This window comes from Anguilla anguilla, chromosome 1 (assembly GCF_013347855.1).
Source record: "Anguilla anguilla isolate fAngAng1 chromosome 1, fAngAng1.pri, whole genome shotgun sequence".
Classification (NCBI taxonomy): Eukaryota; Metazoa; Chordata; class Actinopteri; order Anguilliformes; family Anguillidae; genus Anguilla; species Anguilla anguilla.
In genome coordinates, this window is record NC_049201.1 from 69133263 (window position 1) to 69156092 (window position 22830).

General features: G+C 41.6%; 2 protein-coding genes across 3 annotated transcripts; both read right to left on the minus strand.

Annotated features, from left to right (window-relative positions):
• Nucleotides 1–1161: 1161 nt before the first annotated feature.
• Nucleotides 1162–17866, minus strand: otoa (otoancorin). Of its 2 annotated transcripts, none has more exons than XM_035423561.1 (29): nucleotides 17704–17866; nucleotides 15252–15346; nucleotides 14697–14800; nucleotides 14178–14199; nucleotides 13911–13950; nucleotides 13640–13790; nucleotides 13028–13096; nucleotides 12411–12601; nucleotides 11989–12197; nucleotides 11101–11216; nucleotides 10685–10821; nucleotides 10245–10353; nucleotides 9804–10025; nucleotides 9455–9616; nucleotides 8811–8951; nucleotides 8666–8721; nucleotides 8390–8510; nucleotides 7950–8068; nucleotides 7561–7696; nucleotides 6841–7034; nucleotides 6660–6750; nucleotides 6187–6361; nucleotides 5744–5925; nucleotides 5396–5548; nucleotides 3230–3372; nucleotides 2970–3106; nucleotides 2239–2336; nucleotides 1972–2155; nucleotides 1162–1457 (listed from the first exon to the last, which is right to left on the minus strand). In XM_035423561.1, the coding sequence occupies exons 2-29, from the start codon at nucleotides 15307–15309 to the stop codon at nucleotides 1375–1377; spliced, it is 3603 nt and encodes a 1200-aa protein (XP_035279452.1). In that variant the 5' UTR covers nucleotides 15310–15346; nucleotides 17704–17866; the 3' UTR covers nucleotides 1162–1374. The 2 variants fall into 2 exon arrangements, with proteins under 2 accessions (XP_035279452.1, XP_035279443.1); XM_035423552.1 differs by having other exon boundaries at nucleotides 15252–15351.
• A 1748-nt stretch (nucleotides 17867–19614) lies between these two features.
• On the minus strand, nucleotides 19615–22660 carry LOC118236676 (RIIa domain-containing protein 1). Its single transcript, XM_035435241.1, has 4 exons — nucleotides 22240–22660; nucleotides 21909–21985; nucleotides 20221–20267; nucleotides 19615–20042 (listed from the first exon to the last, which is right to left on the minus strand). Exons 1-4 carry the CDS (start codon nucleotides 22318–22320, stop codon nucleotides 19978–19980), a joined length of 270 nt encoding a protein of 89 aa, XP_035291132.1. The 5' UTR covers nucleotides 22321–22660; the 3' UTR covers nucleotides 19615–19977.
• Between the last annotated feature and the right edge of the window lie 170 nt (nucleotides 22661–22830).

Sequence of the window (22830 nt, forward strand, 5' to 3'; positions counted from 1 at the left end):
ATGGACACAACAATATCCAGTTACAAACAGGTGAGCGCAAGATCCCACAGCTGCACAGTCCAAACGCAAGAGCTGTTGATCACAGAGTGCATAGATGTAGGCTACGTTGGTGGGTGGGATAATTGGATTGTCACTGGGTGAAACTGAAACTGCCATTGAATTAATAAAAGTGTATTTGTGTTGGCAACATGGAATGGAATACCTTAAATCAAAATTCAGTTGGAAAACTCATTAAAACGAATCCCAGCCACAGCTGTGTGCTTGCTCTTCAAAAAACCATGGGATTTTTAAAAAAATTGCCGAATGGAAGGATCGTTTCTTTGAGTTCAAAGAGTGAATAAACGGTGTAAATTCCATTACCCTGTGTATGTTTGTTTTCATTCACCACATGATATACTGGCCTACGGAGAAAACTGGCAGGGAACAGAAATGTACGTTCTCAATAACATGATTGATTTTCGGAAACCAGTGTTTATCTTCTGTAAATCAATCCGTCTGCCGATCAGTAGGGGCTCTGATGCTTCTGCTTACAGAGGCTTAGCCAGGAAACAGTCGATTGTAGGCCGCTATTAATTAAGCCTCTTCAGCTGGAATAGTTCTCAATCACTCACCCCCAGGCGCTGTTCTATAATGAATTGCTTGCTGCATCAGTAGCAATGCCACGCTCGTGTGTGTGTGTGCGTGTGTGTCGTTGTGGGGGCGGGGGATCCTTATGCACGCAGTATGCACACTTTTTGCCTCCAGAAATTATGCACAGCTATAGTAGTACATGTTACATATAGAGCTTTCTGCCATTAAACTTTGAAAAGCTCTATCACTGACAATAATCAAATAAAGGTAGCTATGATCCTATGCCATGAAGTATCTGGACGTTTAGCACAGCAATATTGCAATGCTTTTTCATTAAAAAGAGCAAAGGTAAAGAACAGGGCAGACTCTGTGCTGCAAGCTTTTCTTTGGAGCACCTGACCATTCAACCATAGCTGCTGCCATTCTTCTCATTCAAAGCACTGCCGCAAGCATTTTGTCACGGAAGATAATAAACACAACATATCAGATATCATGCCAGCATTTATTATATGCAGATTTTCAAGATATATATATACATGTATAGTTAAATGCATTTTTACTGAGAGAGTGACAATTTTTGCAGTTTTGGCTCAGTACTGCAGCACATTAGATTGGAAATAAAACATACACACTTTTTAAAAGATTAGGTCTACAGTATATGTCAGCAATTACAGCACTTGTATGTATGTAGGTAATGCATTCGTACATATATTTCTTTTGATTATATTATGGTTATGGATAGAAATGATACAGGAAGACAGTTCAGTTCATTTTGAAGCCAGGTTTGCTATGTCATAGTATAACCTAGACAGCATACCAAAGTGTAAGCAATAGGAATTGCTGCAAGAAAACTATAGCTCCCACAATTCCCACCCTGGAGACTCCATCTGAAAGAAAAATAAATAATTATGTTATTGTAAATTACATACTTGTGCTGCAACACTGTCTCCTGTCCTCTTCTCACAACACAGCAACCTTCTTCCTGCTCTGTTGATTTTCTCCCTAAATGCTATATAATTATATAATGCAGCCATACTATATTGTCAACAATTTCTGCAAAGTAGTAGTGGTATTAATTATGTACCCATCCAGTATACATATATATATATATATATATATATATGTATATATATGTATATACAGTATATACTCAAATTCTCAATGTGACGATTTCACACACACACACACACACACATACATATATATATATATATATATATATATATGCGTGTGTGTGTGTGTGCAATCATCAAATTTGCTATTGAGAAGTTGTGTAGGTGCGCCACTACAGAAACTGAATGTGTTAAGAACTGTCTCCAGTTCCACTCTTCAGCTCCACTCTTCAGCTTCAGTATTGTGTAAACTGGGTCCTCTGCTCTGCATCTCCTACATTACACTTACTCCCTTTTGGTGGCAGTACTGGAGCTGGGGTTTTCTGGGTGGTGACTTCACTTCGGGTGTAGGGAACCCCCAAAGCACTCCCCAGGGCCTCTCGTTGCTGTTCACTAAGCACTGCTCTCTGGGCAGTGGTCACCATGGCAGAATTGTCAGCACCCAAGGCCTGCATTTGGCTGACCGACAGTGCCTGAACAAAAATGGCACGCAAGATGACATAAGCATGGACGAGAGGAAGAGAAAGAAAAGATTGAATGAGGAACACAAACTCACAGCCAAGCGTGCCGGGGGGATGAGGGGAATGGCAGACTGTCTGATGAAGGACAGGACAGACCCATTGAGACTCTGCAGCTCTGTTTCATTCAGGCCAGCTGAAAGAGAAACATGGAAAATAAGGGCAGTGTCACTTTAAAACAGTTTAATTTCTGTACCACTTTCAAAATTATACTGAGCACGGTTGGCAACTGTGTGACTGCCAAGCACTGGCCAACAAATATTGATGTACTGTACTGTACAGAGCAAGACCCAAAATGGGAATAAACAGATAATGCATGGAGAGGAACAAATGACAAGCGCTAAGGTTCCTCTGGCATTTATATCACTTCTCATTTCATACAACCTGATTAATGGAAATAAGCATTGTTATGGAAGTACTAAAGACAAACTGAAGGGCTGCAGCATGCACATTTGTTTGTGGTTTCCTTTCAATCAGCAACCAATGTAGGTCTTGAAAACAAGGTGGGAAGACTCTTAAGCCTATCAATAACCTAAATGACTCAAATTAAGTTGTTAAGCACAGGGACATATTCCTGCACAGGACCTTGGGGGAAAAGTGAAATAACGCACATTAAGACAAGCAACTGTAATTAGCTAAACATACCCTGTACCTTGGTTGCATTAAAATGCCTCGACCAATTCTCAATTACAAATGAATAATGATGTTCTGTTTCTAGCACTCCAAAGTAAATCTTTTGTGACATCCTAGTGGAAATGTGACGACAGACCGATGATGTTTCCCATGTTGTTGACTTGGGCCTCAGTCCAGTCCTTGGGTTTGCCGAACAGAAGCACCGCCTTGCTCTTCAGCAGCTCCATTTTGGAAACAGGACAACTGACGCCACCCATGTCGCTCACGGCCTCCCTGCGAAACATATAATTCATTGTGTCACACGTCTCCTCATTTCATCTTGGCATGACCTTGGCATAACCTTCCCGTCACCGTCCCCGTCAGCCGCAGCCGGGCCATGCGATGTCGGCGTCTGACCTGAAGGCGTTGGTGCTGAGGTTCCGCAGCTCCTCCGGGCTCAGCCCGCAGATGAACTGGCCCAGGCCCACCATCTCCACTGTTCCCAGCGTGCTCACTGTGTGCCCGGTGCGATTCACATAACCGCACCACATTCCTTCTCTCTGTCGTGGGGGAGAGTACTTTCTAAGCATCATCGTTTTTCATCGCCATCACTAGCACCACTGCATTTTCAGACATGCGGGCTTCATGTTCACAGAGAAAGGGTTAGGGTTAGGGTTAGGGTTAGGGTTAGGGTTAGGGTTAGGGTTAGGGTTAGGGTTAGGGTTAGGGTTAGGGTTAGGGTTAGGGTTAGGGTTAGGGTTAGGGTTAGGGTTAGGGTTAGGGTTAGGGTTAGGGTTAGGGTTAGGGTTAGGGTTAGGGTTAGGGTTAGGGTTAGGGTTAGGGTTAGGGTTAGGGTTAGGGTTAGGGTTAGGGTTAGGGTTAGGGTTAGGGTTAGGGTTAGGGTTAGGGTTAGGGTTAGGGTTAGGGTTAGGGTTAGGGTTAGGGTTAGGGTTAGGGTTAGGGTTAGGGTTAGGGTTAGGGTTAGGGTTAGGGTTAGGGTTAGGGTTAGGGTTAGGGTTAGGGTTAGGGTTAGGGTTAGGGTTAGGGTTAGGGTTAGGGTTAGGGTTAGGGTTAGGGTTAGGGTTAGGGTTAGGGTTAGGGTTAGGGTTAGGGTTAGGGTTAGGGTTAGGGTTAGGGTTAGGGTTAGGGTTAGGGTTAGGGTTAGGGTTAGGGTTAGGGTTAGGGTTAGGGTTAGGGTTAGGGTTAGGGTTAGGGTTAGGGTTAGGGTTAGGGTTAGGGTTAGGGTTAGGGTTAGGGTTAGGGTTAGGGTTAGGGTTAGGGTTAGGGTTAGGGTTAGGGTTAGGGTTAGGGTTAGGGTTAGGGTTAGGGTTAGGGTTAGGGTTAGGGTTAGGGTTAGGGTTAGGGTTAGGGTTAGGGTTAGGGTTAGGGTTAGGGTTAGGGTTAGGGTTAGGGTTAGGGTTAGGGTTAGGGTTAGGGTTAGGGTTAGGGTTAGGGTTAGGGTTAGGGTTAGGGTTAGGGTTAGGGTTAGGGTTAGGGTTAGGGTTAGGGTTAGGGCTATGGTTAGGGTTAGGGTTAGGGTTAGGGTTAGGGTTAGGGTTAGGGTTAGGGTTAGGGTTAGGGTTAGGGTTAGGGTTAGGGTTAGGGTTAGGGTTAGGGTTAGGGTTAGGGTTAGGGTTAGGGTTAGGGTTAGGGTTAGGGTTAGGGTTAGGGTTAGGGTTAGGGTTAGGGTTAGGGTTAGGGTTAGGGTTAGGGTTAGGGTTAGGGTTAGGGTTAGGGTTAGGGTTAGGGTTAGGGTTAGGGTTAGGGTTAGGGTTAGGGTTAGGGTTAGGGTTAGGGTTAGGGTTAGGGTTAGGGTTAGGGTTAGGGTTAGGGTTAGGGTTAGGGTTAGGGTTAGGGTTAGGGTTAGGGTTAGGGTTAGGGTTAGGGTTAGGGTTAGGGTTAGGGTTAGGGTTAGGGTTAGGGTTAGGGTTAGGGTTAGGGTTAGGGTTAGGGTTAGGGTTAGGGTTAGGGTTAGGGTTAGGGTTAGGGTGTTAGGGTGTTAGGGTGTTAGGGTGTTAGGGTGTTAGGGTTAGGGTTAGGGTTAGGGTGTTAGGGTTAGGGTGTTAGGGTGTTAGGGTGTTAGGGTGTTAGGGTGTTAGGGGGTTAGGGGGTTAGGGGGTTAGGGGGTTAGGGGGTTAGGGGGTTAGGGTTAGGGTTAGGAGGGTTAGGGTTAGGGTTAGGGTTAGGAGGGTTAGGGTTAGGGTTAGTAGGGTTAGGGTTAGGGTTAGGGTTAGGGTTAGGGTTAGGGTTAGGGTTAGGGTTAGTAGGGTTAGTAGGGTTAGGGTTAGGGTTAGGGTTAGGGTTAGGGTTGCATTTTCAGCTAGCACCACTGCATTTTCAGACACGCGGGCTTCATGTTCTCAGAGAAACAAGGGGGACCATTCATAGTGTTTCCATATACATCCTCATTGTTATCATTATCATCATTATCCTCATCAGAAAGATGATGATCAGAATGATGATCACCATCACCGTAGTCAAAATGGTTACCATTGTGATAGCTCTGGTTGCCATGTTCACCCTTTCCACCACTGTCAACCCACCACCACACTATCTTTTTTTTAGGTATGATTGGCTCCTGACCTGCTGCTGCGTCCAGTTGCAAGACTCGAGCAGCTCCAGGGTGTCCAGGGAGGTGATGTTGAGCACCTTCAGCTCTTCAGGGGAGAAGCCCTGAGCCACGCAGCCCAGCTGCATCACCTGCGACGCAGACAGGGAGCCCGGCTTGCCCCACACCTGCAGGGAGCACAGCGCCAGGAGAGGCCTGTCATGTGGGAAGTCATTCACAGGGGACTTCCCACATGGGGGGCAAATACAGTGGCTACCTTCAAACACAGAAGTCCTCATTCGCTGCCCCATTCGCCTAAACACTGCCTAACAAATAGGGAACCCATTCTCTACCCCTCCAGTCTGTTGCCCACAGTGCAGCACCTGGATGACTTTGCTCTTCAGAGCCTCCAGCTGTTGGGGGTTGTAGTTGACGATTCCCCCAAGGATTTGCACCCCGCTATTGAAGTCGTCTGTGGAAATGCAGGCCAGCTGGGCCGGGGTCCATTCGACGTTCCCCTCCCCCAGTTCCATAATGGCCGACAGCGTGGGAGCGTCCGCACAAGCTGAGATGGAGAGAGAGAGAGAGGGACAAAGTTGGGCAGAGAGAGAGAGGGATGAGAAATAGTTTGGGCGAGAAGCGAAGCGAGGGATTGTGGGAAAGACAGCCACATGTTTAAAGGGCGAAGGGAGGACGTGGAGATTGAGGAAAACATTCTCTTTGAGCGTACTCCTGCAGCCAAACACATATTAAGCAGAAATGGTAAGTGGTACCACAGGAGGTCGTCACAGCATTAGGGTGAAGGAAACTGCGTGATCGCACTTACCCGCTCTCTTTCTACGGGCGGCAGGGCTGGGCTGTGCAGGGTAGGTGATCAGGTAGAAGAGCTTCTTGCGTACCGCGGAAAGACTGGGCCTGATGCGAAACTCCTCTGGAGCAGACTGCGACTGGTCAGGGGGCAGACGGTCTAGCACATCCATGAGGGATTCCTTCAGCCCAGACTTTGTGGAGACATGACAAGACAAATGTCATGGAAGAGATTTAGGATCCTGTTATGATGATGCTTTTTATTTATCAGGCGCCTTTCTGAATAATCAAGGTCACCTTACATGGAATAAAACAGTTGAAATGACATAATACTGCACATACAGGACATGGTATTAAAAATCATTGAGAAAAAAAGATGGAACACTGGGCATGGTATTTTTTTTTTAATGTTATGACAATATAGTCAAAGGGTGAAAGAAATACAAAAATACAGAATGCAAGGTAGATTATACAGACAGTGTGAAAGCTCACCTTGTAGGTTAGTGAGTTGATTTCTGTGTCATTCAGTAGAAGGAGACTTCCAAAAGAGGTCATTGTGCTGGAGGACCAATTTGAGGGCGGTCTGTCCCATGGCAAGGAAAAAAAACGTTTTAATTTTTAAAATTTTAGACAGAAACAGATGAATGAAACTATGGAAACAGAAATCCGTTACCCATATTGTGCCTTGAGCAGTGTGACGATGGCATGCGTGTGGTGGCGGTTAATCTGGATGCACTTGGCCAGGGCCTGCAGGGTGGCATTCTGAGCATCGGCACTCAGGTTAGTCAGATGAGCAGGCTGCAGCTCACACACAAGCGGCCCCAACCTGGTGATGTCGCCAGCGTTCAGATCTGACACGTTCTTACCCTGTAGAGACGTGGAAGGAAGCGTGCAACGTCAGCGGTGTCGCCACGTGTGAATTCACAGTCAAATCACAATAAAACACAGTTGCAGAGCAATGTTCAAAAAAAACATTTACACTAATTAACATAAAATAAAATGAAAATTGGCCACCATTTATGCACAGAACAGTTTAGAACATGATATTTATAACTAAACTGATGTATGCTGCAAAAGTAGCCAATAGATCTGGAACCTTACAAACTTCTAAAACTATTCAGCACTTTGGGGAAGCTGAAAGAATGAGCCCACAGGAAGTGCATGTAAGCTGAATAAGCTAACGTCACCCATAATGGTGTAAATGCAACCAGTTTAGCTCGAGAGTAAACCTCAGATTTAAATCTGTAGACCACAGGCCTGTATTGGAAAAGCTGTTCCTTATCCTACAGATTAGGAGCAGCTGTTCCAGTGATGTAACTCTGCGGTAGAGTGATCTAAGTTTGTTAAGTCGTCTCAATTGGCAAAGTGAGAATAGCTGTCCCTCTGTATTTACCAGGCAATTCAGCGATCTGTTGGTCAGGGCAGAGCGAGCGGACGAGCTCAGGGGAAGAGTGGTGAGGTTGGCCTGCGACATTTTGTCCAGGAAGTGGGCACACACAGAGCGTGGGAGCGCCATGATTGCCTTCACACTTAAGGGGACAACAGAGGGGGACGAAACAGCAAGAAGAAACAAAGACGACAAAAATAAAATGATTTATAACATTTAGTTTACACGGACAATGCAGAAGAATCGACAAATGACTTAGCCAATTCCTATCTATCCCTAAATCACATGGTGGATGAAAAGTGACCAATAGGGTGCAGATGTGCAGTTGTAACATTAAATACTACTTTACAGACTGTACAGAAAGTCATAATGACACAAAAAGACCCAGAACTGACGGCATGTAAATCAGAAGTGGTGTGGGAATGGCATCCAGTTCAGCGTTTGTGATGTTGTTGAAGTAGTCCTTTCTCTCATTCTCCAGGCTGTTGTAGAGCTTCTTAGCAACACAGCCCACCTAAAACAGAGAGAAGCAGAGAGAGAGAGAGAGAGAGAGAGAGCGATAAAGAGAGAGAGAGAAAGAGGGAGAGAGTGGGGGAGGGGTGGAAGTAAAAATATAGTTTTAGTACTGCAATCAACATTATTATTACTATTGTTATCATGGTATGCCATTGATTTTTTTTGTTATTTATATGGTTATACAACACTTTTTACTTAAATTGAAATGAGTGGAAGGGGATATACTGTTTTTACTTGGGTGTGTATGAGGACCACCACACATTCAAAAGAGATAATACACTGATGTTCACACATCTGACAGACTTGAGATAATATGAACCTGTGTCCTGGACAGCCAGTGCATGCTTCCTGTTAGAGCCTGAGACACTTCCTTGACGTCACTCTGATTGGTATTGTCAATCATCTGACATGTCACACCCTGCACCGCTGACTGCAGTTTCCTGTCAAAATAAGCCTCTTTACTTTATAAATGAAATAATCACGGTTCCACCAGTATAACTTTAATCTTCACAGACACAATAACCATAAACTGCAGTTATGCCAGAGCAGACGCCAACAACACGCAAAAAAAAAGCTAAAAGAGAAGCTCCCTCACATGATGTCACTGGGTCTCAACCTCCCCTTCAGGATCTTCTTCACCAGTAAAGCAGACTGCAAAAACATGGAAAGAGAAGCAGTGTACAGAAAACCGTGATGCACCGCGACAGTGAGGTGGTGGGGCTCCAGGGAATGAAGGTTACCTGAGACTTGGTCCAGTTCTTCCCCTCCAGCTGGTCCACAGACGTGAGGTTAGCCTGTTCAAGGGTGGACAAGGACAGCCTGGCCAGGAGGGGCCCGGAGACACTACGCACCAACTGTGATGCGTTCATTTCACTGCGCAGCTAAGGGTGGATGGGGACAAGGTTGTGACATGACTGTGCTAAGTACACCCCCAGCATGGCTACCATGGTGCTATGACACTGGTATGAAGCTAGCTGACCTGGAGTACAGACTGAAAGTCATGTTGTCTCTTCACCATTCTGCCTCGCCCCCCTAACCTTCCCCAAAGTTTTTTCCCTTGTTTTGCCCATGTATTTTGAGAGATGGAAATGCACTCTACTATGAATTCAAACTTTCAAATGAAACATATCACGAATGCTGAATTACATAAAAAATATACATAATAAAAAGAGGGCAGCATTACTGCTAAGACCTTTTACTTTATAACTCAGGTTTATGCTCTTGACGTGTAATGTGACATGTTAACTGCCTTCCTCAGCGATGCTGTTAAGCTGAATAGTGTTTTTCCTAGCTTCACTACTGCACCATACACATACTTATTCTCTCGTCCCCCGTGTTTCCTTCCCCTTTGCCCCTGCTCGTGTTCCACCCGTCCCTGTCTCACCCCATCCAGCAGGGCTGCCCTCTGCAGTGCGGAAAGCCTGTGGCTTAGCGTGTCCATCTCCTCTGTTCCCAGCAGCCCTGTGAGCTTGGCCTTCCGCAGCAGCGAGCTGGAGACGCCTCGCACCACCGACCCCAGAGAAATCAGCTCGTTTCCGGACACCTCCTGGGAGGGGGAGGTGCAGAAAATTTAGGAGACAGGGGACGTGAAAACCCAACAGACAGAATGGGAACGAGAATATTAAGAAATGCAGAAAAAAAAAACGAGAGAGAAACTAATAGACAAAAAAAAAAAACACACCAGAGTAAATGAGAGAAGGCATGCTAGTGGGAGAGACAAAACCAAAGCCCACCGTGGCTTCCTTCATGAGCATGTCGGCCAGGACCTTGGCCTGGGCTGGGTTCCACTGGGCCTTGCCCATGGAGGGCAGGTTATCCCTTATGGCAGACGGGGTGAACCTGTTCAACAGAGACATGGACAGGACCGATGCTGCTGAGCCCACAGACTGCAGAATGTCAGGACTGAGAGGTCCGTTTCCCTGAGAGGAAACCTTCATCAGCAGTTCCTTCTTCAGCTGTGGGGAAAAGAGAAGGAAAGTGAAGTGTGTCGAAAGTGGGGGTTCAAAACCCAGGGAATAGAAGGATGAAACACAAAGACGAGATGAGGTATGACAAATGTGGAAATTTATGTAGTTATGTAGTTTTTTTAGTGCATTACGAAACAGTAACTAGAAAGAATAATATGAAACTCTAAGCTCTAAATGGCCAGTACAGAAAATGTGCTTGCTGGTTACCATGACAGATTCTGGGTTGTCACATTCCCTGAGTCGGGAGAGGAGAACTGAGCTCTCAGATGAATTGAGGGCCTTAGGATCGTCAAAGAAACATGCCAGGCCGCCAATTCTGGTTGGTGAGGAATAGAACAGTCAGGGGGTGCAGTCAAGGACACTTGCTGGAACTTTCAAGAGGTTGATACATGGGAATAGTTTTGCATCATCCTATGGAAGATCTCCAACCCTAAAGATTACTATACACTTTAACCCCTTTAAACCCCTGCACATAACAATAGTGAATAGCAGAACTATTAGTGGTCAATTTAGCCTACTGCTCTATTCAATTACAAAGACAAATCCAAATGCTGCTGGGCAGAGGGTCATCAACATTGCCAACTGCACAGCACAAAAACAAAACGCTAAAAATATTTGTAAATTTCAAATCGGACCATGGTACACACCTGTCCAGGTGCTGGGGGAACTCAGAGCTCTCGGTGAAGCACTTCTTCAACATTTTGAGCAACATCCTGCCAAGTGGACGAGGGACTACCCCACGAAATGAGGTTTGAAATCGTGGTTTCCAGAAGAATGCACATAACTGAGATTTTTGGGGGGGGGGGGGGGGGGGAGGGGGGGGAGATTTTTAAACATCACCATTCATATTATTACCACAATGAACAGTCAGAAATATTGCTAGCATGTACCCAATTATCCTGTAATGTATGCTAGAATGAATACACACACACACACACACACACACACATACACATACACACACACTTCTTAAGATCTTATAACCTCCACATAAATGTATTTATACAATCAGCTCTCACTGTGCTGAAATATTGAGAAAGCTAGAATGAAAATGTCTCAGGACCTCATCTTTAGGGGTATTTTCAAATTCAGCAACAGGTAGAAGTGTGACGAATTGTCCCATCATCTCCATTTCTGTAGCATTCAGCCAGTTCTTCCTCTGGCATGGGCCATTGTCATCTGGGGAGTGGGGTAGGGGGCAATTTGGTGATTATTTTTCAAACACAGCCTCCCTCATCTGATGACTCCTGTTTATATATTTGCAACTGACAACTTCTCTTTCATTTCTTCCCTTTTCCTATCCTGTTTCTTCCTCCCTGTTCTTCTTCTTTTCAGTTTTTTCTTCCCCATGCTTCACTCAACGTTTCTATTATCTGTCCCTGCCTCTTCCTCTCCTCTCACCCTCTCCCATTGTCTATGTGTTGTCAACACCCACTGCTCCACAAAGCGGGCTTGCTCCTATTGCCATTTTGGGAGAATTTTGAGTTGTTATAGTTTAATTACTCAGACATTATATATATATATATATATATATATATATATACAAATATTCAATAATTTTTAAAAATCATAAAGAAATTTTTTTAATTCATAATTAAGTCCTGGTTAATTTGTGTTAGTTATAATAATAATCATACTATTTTAAATCATTATAGACATATAGTACATGACTATACTGTAATACATCTTCCATTTAAAAGAAAGAGAAGTGGTTTTCATTCCAATGCAATGCATTTCTTAGGTTATGTAACCAATTTAACAGTTACATTTTCGGTTCTTATTATATTGAGCGTGTGCATGTGTGGTGTTTTTGTGTAGGTAAGAGTGTGTGCAGTAGGGGGATATGAGGGAAAGTTTTATACTTATTTGGACTGTATGATATCTTAAATGTATGTTTTTTTTGTGTGCACTGTGACCACTTGAATTTCCCTATTTCGGAATAATAGTTTACCTTGACCTTGAGCTGGAAGTGGAATTTGAGGTCGATCTTCACTTTTACCTGGACCATGACCTTGAGTGTGATCAGGACGCTGTGTGGGTTTGGGTGGATTCTTACTGCAGTTGACATTGTTTGGTCTGATTTGATCCATAATCCACTTATGGATCTTATCATGATGCTTTGGAGTCAGGGAGCTATACACCTCACTGAACATATTCACCCTGACAGAGACACAGACAGAGAAATTAACCACTGACCTGCACAATAAATGGCTCCACTGACTGACATAGGAGAGACCAACACCAAAACTGTCCATCACACGTCATGCCCACTTTACTATCTAATATGGACTCCAAAGGATATGCCATGGCATTTTGGGAACCAGCTGAATAACATTCCAAGCCCCACCCCCCAACAGAGAGCCCCTGACTCACATCTCAGCCAGTTGTGGGGGGCGCAGGTGAGCGGGCAGCACCAGCTCAGAGGGCAGCATGTCCTGGATGAAAGGCTTGGCCACCCAGAGCAGCATCTTGAATTGGCTTGGGTCAATTTCTGACCCATTATCCTTCAGAACCATCCAAGAGAAGGGAGCCATAAAAGCCCGCATGAAGCACTGTGGACCATCCTGCCATGAGAGAGGAGCAGAGTGTGTCAGGAGGAGGTGCAAGAAGAGAAAGAGGGCAGCAAGTCAGGAGACGCCGATAGACACAAGGAAGAAAGAGAGCAGGGCAGAAAGAAGAGAAGTGATGAAAGAGTCCAGGAGAGAATAGGAGGAATGAGGGACATGGGAGGGTGCAGAGAGTGATAAGAGAACAAAGGAGGGTGTGAAGTGTGGAGATCGAGTAGTACAGAAAAGAAGAGTGTGGTGAAAACAGGTGAGAAGCAGGAGGCAGAGAAGCGAAGGCAAAATGGAGGATGGTAACGTAAGATGGAGGTAGTAAAAGACACAGCAAAAATAACAAGACATACGACACAAAGCACAACAGGGCAAAGAAAGGTGAAAGAGGGCCGTTGCGAGGATGTGCCACGACAGTGGCATGGTAGCACTGACCGAAATGTTCCTTATGAGGGCAACCATGTGTGGCATGCTGGAGCAGTTCTGTAGCCTTTCAGTCATGTTCTTTGGGCAGGAAGAGACATTCAAAAAAGAAGGAGAAGAGAGATAAATGAAAGATACATGGCATCCCACAACATACCTGCAGGCAGTCAAAAAGCAGTCATGCCTTATGGTAATGTATAACCACCCAGACTACAATAAAGTGCTCCAGACTCCAGTAACTGTGCCTGACCACATACCAAAGAGGGGTGACAGGATCAATGAATGTATGTATTATATCATGTAAAATATCACTATTCATCTGATGGATTTCTTTCTGGCAATATACTCTTTTTGACTGACACTGTAAAACATATGTAGATGAATATGAATGTTTGACAAATGCAGGACAGACAACTCAGAACAGGTGAACATATTGCACATGCAGACACATCTATACTGTACATACTTGGTTGCAATACAGAACAAAAAAAAACAAAAAAAGTATTTCTCTCTCACTTACATGCACACACACACATGCACACACACGAATATACACACATGCACGCACACACACACACACACATATGCATGCACACTGGAGCAGGGAGGGGTTACAAATGTTACCCAGTCCATGTCATAGGGTGGCTCCATGGTGCCATTGGGCATAATGGATGGTGATGGATGGGAGGGAACCATGGGGTGATGTGCAAATGAGGAAAGAAGTTGGTGAAGCTTAGCTACTGGTTTGGGTACCATGGCATCCAAACCCATGGAACTGAGAGAGAGAGAGAGAGAGAGAGAGATGGGGGAGAGAGGGGGGTGGGGGAAATTAATTGACAGATTGTAAAATCTTGCTTGACAGAGATCAATGACAATATGATTCATGAGTGATCACCTGTTTGGAGCTCCATACATCATCATGGGTACCCTATGTCCTGCACAATAGCACATGGAAAATTGAGCCAGAGAAAAGGGTCGTGTGTACAAGTCCTAAAACCAACTCTTACTGCTCAGAAAGTTATGAACACACACTATACACACTATAACTTAAACACACTTTTTAAAGTCCTTCTTTACTTGACCTTCCTCCTAGAGGACATAAAACACGAATCTTCACATTCAAGTTGTATGCAACTACAACTATAACAAATCATAATCTCACCCATTTTCAGACACTTAGCCATCTGTGAGGACACAAAGACAGGAAGAGTATATTACATTTTTGGTCAGGGTCTTCTTTCCGATAAACACAATTATGCAGTGAAAAAGCAACCACACTACTGCTACAACTTTACCTGCCAGATGTCAGATGTAATGTTAACAAACAAATCATTATCATAGCCAATGAATGTCAGCATTGTATATGTTTGTGCTTATGCAGGTGAGCATAAGTATATACAGGAATCTGTAAAACCACTATTGGAAAGTAAAATTAACCACAGTGCATACCATATCTGAATCAGACCACTGTCAAAATGTAATAAAATCATTATAATCATGCATTACATTTTGATTATAATCAGTCATATTGTTGTCATTATGTGTTACGTACTAGCCTTATGGCCAAGTAATGGACAGCTTGACCAGCAGGCATAGTAAGGAGTGTGAAAATATTGCACAATGCTAAAGCATTTGTAGCACTTGATACTGCATTAATGGGACAAATAAAAAACAGAGTTACCAGTGCGTGTGATGCATTGATGAATTCTGGATTCAGGGGTGGAAAACGGATCACTGAGTCGTTGAAGCCTGGCATCATGGTTAAATCCATATCAGGGCTCAAAGCTGATTGGGAATACACCACATTTTCTCACTCACTGATCTCAGTTCAGAAAGGGATAGACAAACAGAGATATTGCAAGCAAACAGAGGTACAAGAAAGACAAAGCTACAAAGTGGGAGAGAGTCTGGTGAACACACTCACTCAATGAAATTGCATCAATCAATGTTTTAATCTATAGTTACCCTGTTATAACTGTATTTGTCCGTGGTAATGTCAAAGTTGCATAAAACTGAGCATGGAGCAAGTTAAGTATATAATGTCATTGTCCCAAAACATCTCTCTAACACACAGATGCAGTCGCCAGATTTTATAACAAGCATGTCATGCAAGGCCACATATAAAACAAAGATGTGAAGACACAAAAACATAACTTCATATTCTAATGAAGACATAAAGATAGACTACTGAATGAAGACAGTCTGTGTCACAGAATGTGGTCATTGGAAAGCTCACCTAATAGTCCATGGAAGGTGAGGAACAGGGTGAAAACTGTCACTCTCAATGCAGACATGGTGAATCACAATCTTCCTTTCTTCACTCTGCAAGCTTTGTTCTTTAAGGGGGGGGGGGGGGGAATGTGATGAAAAGGCCACTCAATCCTTCTGGGGCTGCTCACTCCCTGGGCACCAAAATATGACTGAGGTTGTAGTACAGAGAGATCATTTCGAGAAGAACTGGCACACCAGTGAGAAAGTGGAAATGAATTAAATTAATAGGTGCTAACTCTGACATTAGGTCAAAGTTGAGGCCCTTGTGCTTGTATTGATAAAACTATTAAGAGTTCATTAAGATTAATAAGAGACTTAATTTAGGTAACTGTAGAAGTTGAAGGTAATTACTTGAAAGGTCTAATATCTCTCTGTACCTATAGGTTTGATTCATCATCACCGTGGAGGGACTGATGTGGTACTGTAGCAGCTAGATTCAGTATTTGATTACAGATGAAGGTTTGTAAGTGGTGCTTAACCAAGGAGAGAAGCGGCACATTCTCATGTTCAATTTGAGGTGTTGATTGTGCAGCTCTCTTACAACCACTAGAATCAGGGCTACTCATTATTGTCAGTGAAGGGTCACACACAAGCATTAGTTCACTGATGATGGTCACAATTCTCACAAAAAACGTTTTTCTGAAATATCATTTGAAGTGTTGAAATGAAGAAGTAGGCCTACTTTGTCACCCTCCTGGCTTTATATTGTTTCAAATGTGGCTCCTAGTCTTTACAATTTCCTCTGTTTTAAAGAATGGGCAGTGAAACAATGATACATTTAAATCCCTGTCACCAGATTTTAATGGCATCTAATCACACTCTACATTGAGTAATAAGAGATATTAATCTCATTGGGATGAATAAAAAGAAAAAAAAAAAGAAAATGAAATAAAGTAAAAATACAAACAAAAAATAAATTGAGGGACCACAACTCAGGATATGTCCAAGGTATTCTTTGTTGAATGTTCTGTATCCAGTGACCAAGCCTGTATAATTTTTTGTAGGTGTCTAATTATTGCATTATGAAACCCTAGCAACTCAAACATTGTGCTTGCTGTTTATTTGGTTGATGTAAAGTAGGAACAAAACCTCTCTGTGGGTAGCAAATGTCTCTTGAGACAAAATCATGCTCTTTCTAAGTTCCCTTTTGTTGCTACCATGTCTTAATTACAGGACTGAAATCTGTCTTATTCTGTTGTCATGGTACTGGTTACTATGTGAGCTGACTCATAAATGCCCCCTCCATCCTAATACTTCCACCTTTGTGGCCTGAAGTACATAGCTGCCTAGATACCCACCCATAGGGAAATATCCCATTGGACTTGAAAAGGAACACAGTGAGAAAAACATTGGCCTGTACTTACGCAATACATACAGTACTGTTTTAATGTTTTTTTGTTGCGGTTGCATTTCTTAATGATGCGTTTATGAAATTGTTTAACATACAGGTGAAAGATAAACAAAGACAGGCCCGATGTTCTATTCTTGTCTACTAATGATCTACATCACATTATTTTTCCATGATTTAAATAAAAAAATGAAGCATGTCGTGATTGTCCTATAGTTTCCTGTTCCTCCTATTCTTTATTTGAATATGTTCTTGTCTGTGCACCACATCCTTCCTTGTCTGTTTAACAACTCAATAGCCACCAATAAAACCTTAAATAAAATGCTGTACCATTCATAACAACTATTTGTACTTCCTAAATCCACTTCAGAAATATCAGTTTGCATTATTTTAAAACAAGACATTTCTGTTCCATACATTACTCTGTCATGGATAATTTGTATTTGATGTAAGAGGAAAAAAGGTATTATTGCCTGGCAGAATTTTTCTTCAAGTTTCAGGACATTTAAATTATGTAAGACCAATAAATTATTTTTTTAGATCCATGAAAAATGTAACATGGTATAAAAATCAAATGTCCAAGCCTTCGTGTGGGTATGATGTAAAAGCCTTTATTTAGACGAGTGAATGAGCATTAAAAAACAACTTGTCCACGCCCTCAGTAAATTGTAAGCTGCAATGCGTGGTATTTTAAAAAAAATTTTATATACCACGTTACATTTTTTGTGGATCAATAAAAATCTTTTTTTGGTCTTACATAATTTTCCCAGTCCGTGAGCACCTGTGACTATGGACTACCTGAAGCTCATCTCATGTTCTCTAGCACATTTCAAATGTATGCTTCAAGTTCCGCACATCATAAATGAAGTTCCAAGTCAACTGTAATCAATATATCCTATTTACTTGGATTTAATAAGAGGTTAATCATGTTTTTATATATTGTCAGACATATTTATAATAATGATTATTATTAGACAGATAATGATTTCGTATTTGAATTCATAATAACCTATTTAAAAACAACTGTTCAAAAACTAGCTGTAACCACGTAAAACAGAGGTGTACTCACTGTCCCGTTAGAGGTGAAAATCTGAACAGCAGGGAAGTGTAGCAGGTGCAGAGCATGCGTTCCCCAGAATGACGCCGCAGGATCGTTGCGTTCTCTTTTCTCTAGTCCTGCTGCCCCTCTCTCTTCCTGTCCTACAGGTTGTGAGCTTAGTTGAGCCCAGGTGTGCAGTGCATGCAGGTGCATGTGTTGTATGGGTGTGTATCAGTACAGAAATACATTGTGTTTTGAAATGAAAACAGAGGATTACCAAGGTCAAGCTAGGCCAAACAGCTTACTCACAAAGGACAGCATTCTAATTACATTGCTAATATTTCAGTCCTGCATATGCAATATAGTGATTATGGTAACTACGACAAAAAATGCACACGTATACGAGATTTACAGATACAAAAACCCTTAGACAAATCTTTTACAGACACATATTAGACCTACACTAAGTTTATAAATTACACTCGTCCTGTCTTTTAAAATACAACATATATATATTTTAATATTTCTGGTTCAATGTCGTTTTGAGTGTTTCACATTGCTCAAAAATTTTAGGGATTCAGTGCCTTCCAGCAAAATCAAACCTGCATCAAATGTTATGGATGTAATGTGTATGGATGTTTAAAATGCTACCCAGTGTTTCTCTACTTTAACTTTCAGCATTAAAGAAGTTGGACCGCGGGGTAATTTCACTATGACAGATAAGTATCAGTTGGTTCACACCAGAGACATCGGGATGAACTTTAATCCTATCAACTGCTCAGACAAGCCTCCTCCCTTATGTCAAAATAAAACTACAGAAGAACCTTGGGGAAAGGACCCTTTGGTCTTTGAATGGAAAAAAACCACACTTCCTATTTTCAGAACACAATGTGGGAAAGTCAACAGTGTTTGATATGAAGACGAGCAAAAATAAAATGCTATTGTCAAAAGAGGACAATGAAAGCGGGCAGCTAGAAATGTCATGCATTGTTCCATGAGCCGGCGGAGATGATAATGTCATGATTTGCATGCGGGGAATGACGAAACCCAAACTGTGTGTCTGTCATATTCTGTCACAATTACATTTAAGGGATTTCAAAAACCGCATTTAAATAACTGTATTTCCTACTTTTTTCACCCTTAAAAGAAATATATTTTAAAATGCCTGGTCTCATAAGTAACCATAAGTTGATCTTAACAAACAACAATCAAATCAGCTGTACACCCAATCCCACATGGTCAACCCTTTTTACACATTGAAGGAGGAATATAAAAGAGAAAAAAACATAAGAGATCTGCCTCTGGTTAACAATACAGTACATAATAGAAATAAAAGTGCACCCGGATTTAAGGATGTAAGATAAAGCCAGTCTTAATAATCGTTACGAGTTTCGGTCGAGTTTTTTCCTCTACTGCTGCGGTGATGATTTGCACTTTCACCCAACTGTCATAAAATACCACAATTCCGTGGGTAACAGCCCACGGCTCTGCCACCGGTCAAACAAGAAAACAGAATTCTGGCACTGGTGGACGCGGAGGTTAAGAGTCCGGCTGGCTTTGTCTTGCCTGTGCCTTAAGTGTTAAATAACAAAATAATACAAAAAATATATTCAGAGTGATCTTACATTCAACGTGTTAGCACGTGTCAACATACACCCCCCCCCCCCCCCCCCCCCCCCCTTACTCTCGGGCACAGTCTCACCCACTTTTTTCAGAACATCTATTCCAAGCTCTGTGGGTATGGGCTAACATTCACAAAAAATGTCAGTGAACAGGAACTGCCCATTTCAGTCCCAACATTGGGCAAAGGAGCCTTCTAACCCATAGAGAAATCTTAACATTACAAATTAAACTGAACATAGAAGAGTAGCAAGCCTAAATATGGAATAAAGTACCTTTTTGGGAAGGTGCATATTAAGGTGGACAAAACATACAGATCTATTGATTCAAAACCATGAGTTTAATAATGACAACACAAAATTAAAAACTACTGAGTGGCATTGTCTTTTTAAATACAGATAAACAAGCCCAAACTTGCTAATCCCCCAACAATGGAAATACTATTGTCTAATTATCAAAGAAGGCTAATGAGAAAAAGTATACAAGATTCTTTAAACTGGCATGATCTACTATAGTTCACATGAAAAACATACAAAAGTTATGAATGCAGGCAGCAATCTATACTTAAAACAAAGATACAGATTGCAAAAATCTTGTAAATAAGCTCATGGTTTAATTGTCTTAATAAGTAATAAATAATACTTCGATAAATACTTTAATTTTTCAATCAAAGTTGAATACTTTTCAATCAAAGTTGCCTTGAAGCTTAGAGCAGATTGTCTTCGCTAAGTCTGGGTCAGTGAAGTGATCTGAGGGAAAACAAACATACAATGCACTTAATATCAATCAATCACTGACTCATACTAACATTTTTAACCTCTCCAAATATCATCTACAGTATTTGCCCCTAGCTTTATAGTTATTTAATAAGTTCATGATCATTTTTAACTGTAGGTACTATAACTAAAATCATTTTGTCATACTTACTTGCAGCAAACTCCCGAATATCGGCTGGTCTTTTTAAAAATACTTCCCTGCCAAACATAAGAAAAATAATACTTAATACATCTTGTTTGACAAAGGTAACAATTTAAATACAATACAAAGACATTGCTGTTGGTTTAAGCTATGTCAACTCAACTCACCTTAAATTCCATTTTAATTTTGATCTCTCTTACGTTAAATACATTCCTTGTCTTGAATTTTAGCTTGAAACTTTCATATATCCTTATTTTAATCCTGTATTTCAGCCTTGTGCTGTGAATGTCCACTGCAAGTGGAGAACCAACTCCGGACTGTACAATTACAGGGTTCAAATTCACATTTTGGTCAAAAATGGGTTATTGATATGAGATTCCTCTTAATAGTGTCTTTCAGTTGCATGATGTTATCTGTTATCTGAAATGCAGGTAATGCAAACGTTATTTACTAAATATAGCAAGTAGGACAAGATCGTATTGCATATACAGAACAGGCCAAAGATATTAAGCCACCTGTGGGTTTTTTTTAATTTAATTTTTTTAACTTTAGGCAGAGAAGAATTCAGTTAGTATATGTGAATTTATTGAATAACAAACCAATGCATAAATATTTTTTTTCTATTTTTACCTATAATAATGCAAAAAGATTAGATTACTTAAGACAGTACCTTCCTTGAAATAGTCTTCTTTGGCATTTATTACAATTTTAAAAATGATTGTAAGTCTATCCAATCGTTTTGCAAAACGGGAGGTGAAGGGTAGGAAGGAGGGGGAGGGGTACTTAAATTGAGTGAAATCTTATCTTACAAGAAATTATTTAAAAACCATTGTTAGCCTAATACCTTTTGCATGAGGTATAAGTAAAGTAGGCCCTAAAGTTGCAAGAAAGATGCAGTTAGGCTTTGATGTGCGGGAACAAGTAAACATAGTGTCGCAAGAAGTTTATTCCCACCAACAAATTACAATGAAGCTTAAGATTTCAAGTTGCAGAGCACACACTCAGAGGGTCCAGCTGATGGGCAGCAATGTTAACAGGAGAAGTAAAAAGAAGGAAACACTGCACCTTGAAATCGTAAGCTTCCTTGCAATTTCTCACTGGGAATAACCTTGCCACAATATGTTTACTTGGCTCTGCACATTTAAGTCTAACTCCTTCGCCATATTTATTGTAGCTATAGTGCCTATTTTATTCACACTACAGGGAAATGGTATTAGGCTACCTGTGGTTTAAAAACAATTAAGGTAGATAAGATTTCAATAAATTTAACTACCCCTCCACCTCCCTCCCACCGCTCCACCTCCCACTTTGAAAAACGACTGGACAGACTTACAATAATATAATTGTAATTAAATGCAAAGGAGGCTATTTTGAGAAAAGTCATGTCAGAGGTTATTTTGCTGTTTATAACAAGCTAACACAGCGCTATAACATTATTTTTGTTCTTGGGGCGTTAGCTAATTTTTTTGTTCCAAACAGCCACTCTCATGCAAAATGAGCCACTCTGGTTTGTGCAGTAACATGAATATAAACCATTTTAAGATGGCTTTGTCTCGGATCCAATTTATGGTTTATTCTTTACAATCAGTTATTTACAGTTTTATTCTTTACAATCAATTCATAATCTGTCAAGTTGAGCAAAATTCCAGATCTCTGAACCAGAGCATAGCTTTCCAGCTGACCTCTAGTAACGTTACCTTAAAAAGTCGCTCAACAGCACCTCCACTTCCGGGTGAGATCTCAGATATTTCTCGTTACCAATTCTCGTGTTTATCTAAAGAAATATGAAACTATATTAGAAAATCATCAATAAACTCGTAAATAGGTTCGGTCTCTATAGCTAAGCAACATGCTACATCTTTTCAGTTTTTCTAGTCAAGAAAATCAATTTTTCGCTAGCAAGCTTTCTTCTGCTAACCTTAGCACACTAGTAAGGTCTTTAGCTAGTTCATTTGGCCAGTTATTGATGTTAATAATATTAAATATTTATTATTATTGGTTTTTTATCCTTGTTTATGTACTTGTTACCTTGAATTGGCGGAGTTTCTCTTGTTGTTCTGGGCTCAGTGCACCAATATCTAGTTTCTCCATACCACTTTTTTCCGCCATCTCTTTACCACCTGTTGTCGTTGTCGTTTGGTCGTTCCTAGGGCAACCACGCCTTTCTATGGAAAGGCACGTTAGATTTTAACGTTATGTTGTGAAATTGTGGATTCTTTCATCATTTTTTATTATTGTTACTAATAACGGTGTTCGAAAATAATAGGGTATGTTTTACATTTGTGCGCTCAGATCTATGAGATTAACATAATCACATTTGTGAAACCAATTGAAGCGTGGCCTGACTAGCCTGATCAATGCAAAAATGGTAAGTTATCAACTGAATGGAAATGTGAATGTGATTTGTGTGTCACTTGGGGCATGGGGCGGTATATCAGGGGGTTACTGGATGACCCGGACCCCGCCTGAACAAGATAAGGGTACCGCCTTTTCCGTACTGCGTGGTTTCTCGCTACAATTTATAACATAGCGCCACAAAAACGGGATTTCCATGGCTTCACAACGCTTTTTGCATGCCCATGGAAAATGTTTGAAAGCCTATGGAAAATCAGAGGTTGA

Coding starts and splice junctions, on each gene's coding strand:
- LOC118236676 (XM_035435241.1), bottom strand. CDS start 22,320: ATGGCGGAAAAAAGTGGTATGGAGAAACTAGATATTGGTGCACTGAGC. Junction 21,986..22,239: donor AGAAACTCCGCCAATTCAAG/GTAACAAGTACA, acceptor ATATTTCTTTAG/ATAAACACGAGAATTGGTAA. Junction 20,268..21,908: donor CTGTTGAGCGACTTTTTAAG/GTAACGTTACTA, acceptor TATGTTTGGCAG/GGAAGTATTTTTAAAAAGAC.
- otoa (XM_035423561.1), bottom strand. CDS start 15,309: ATGTCTGCATTGAGAGTGACAGTTTTCACCCTGTTCCTCACCTTCCAT. Junction 3,373..5,395: donor GCAACTGGACGCAGCAGCAG/GTCAGGAGCCAA, acceptor CCCCCACGACAG/AGAGAAGGAATGTGGTGCGG. Junction 1,458..1,971: donor AGTACTGCCACCAAAAGGGA/GTAAGTGTAATG, acceptor TTTTTCTTTCAG/ATGGAGTCTCCAGGGTGGGA.